Raw genomic sequence first — 976 nt, 5'->3', positions numbered from 1 at the left:
TCCCTAAGGTGGTTTTTGGGGTCCCACCTCCCACCCAACGCCCTTTATGGGGGCACCAAGCCGAGGTGCCCACGAGCTCCAGCTCTCCGTGTCCTTGGGCCCTGCAGAACATCAGCATGTCGGTGGAAGGCGACTACACCTACCTCCGCATCAACTTCTACTGCCCGGGCAGCGCTTTGGGCCGCAACGAAGGCAACATCTTCCCCAACCCAGAAGCCACCTTCGTCAAGGAGATGTGAGGCCACCCCTCGAGCTCCTCACCCACGAGGACGGAGGTCCTGGAGGTCCTAACGACGTCCCCTTCCTTCTCCCGACCCCTCCGTGCAGCACCTACAGGGCGTCCAACATGAAGAGCCCCGGGGAGCAGACGGTGCCGGCGCTCAACCTCCAGAACGCCTTCAGGATCATCAAGGAGGTCCAGAAGCGCTACAAGACCCGCGAGGCCGAGGAGAAGGAGAAGGAGGTGAGGACCAAGGGGGTGGGTGGTGGGAGGCACCCAAAGGTCCTCTTCTGGGGGGTGCCGGGGGCCTCCCCCCGAGGGGACCTCAGGTAGACCTGTAGGGGACAGCCATACCCTGTAGGACCTCAAGTAGACTTGTAGGACATGATGGAAGCCCCATGAAGGCCCTCAGGTAGACCTGTAGGACAGCTGTACCCTGTAGGACCTCAAGTAGACTTGTAGGACATGTAAGCCCAGACCCATGAAGGCCCTCAAGTAGACTTGTAGGACATCCATAGGGGACCTTTAGGACCTCAGGTAGACCTGTAGGACAACCCTTACGGGGGGGGACACGAACCCTAATGATCTCAGGTAGACTTGTAGGACATGAGCATTCATGAGAGACCTGTAGGCCACACTAGGACCTCAGGTAGACCTGTAGGATGTGAGATCCCAGAGGGCCCATAGGACCTCCAGGAGACCCCATAGGGGCACATAGGACCTCCAGGAGACCCTATAGGACTTCCAGGAGACCCC

The 976-nt window shown here is 59.6% G+C and overlaps 1 protein-coding gene across 1 annotated transcript in view; it reads left to right on the top strand.

The window, feature by feature from the left end:
- Positions 1-107: 107 nt before the first annotated feature.
- Positions 108-976, top strand: part of LOC104402379 (FACT complex subunit SPT16) — a gene marked incomplete at both ends in the record, with an annotated part of 2610 nt that continues 1741 nt past the window's right edge. Inside the window, 2 exons of the mRNA XM_010010248.1 lie at positions 108-235; positions 328-463. Coding sequence (XP_010008550.1) covers positions 108-235; positions 328-463 — 264 coding nt within the window. The remainder of the gene's footprint in view (positions 236-327; positions 464-976) is intronic.

The sequence above is a fragment of the Nestor notabilis genome, unplaced genomic scaffold (assembly GCF_000696875.1).
Source record: "Nestor notabilis isolate BGI_N333 unplaced genomic scaffold, ASM69687v1 scaffold4612, whole genome shotgun sequence".
NCBI lineage: Eukaryota > Metazoa > Chordata > Aves > Psittaciformes > Psittacidae > Nestor > Nestor notabilis.
Note: the sequence above shows the minus strand (reverse complement) of the source record. Positions and strands in the feature narration are given on the sequence as shown.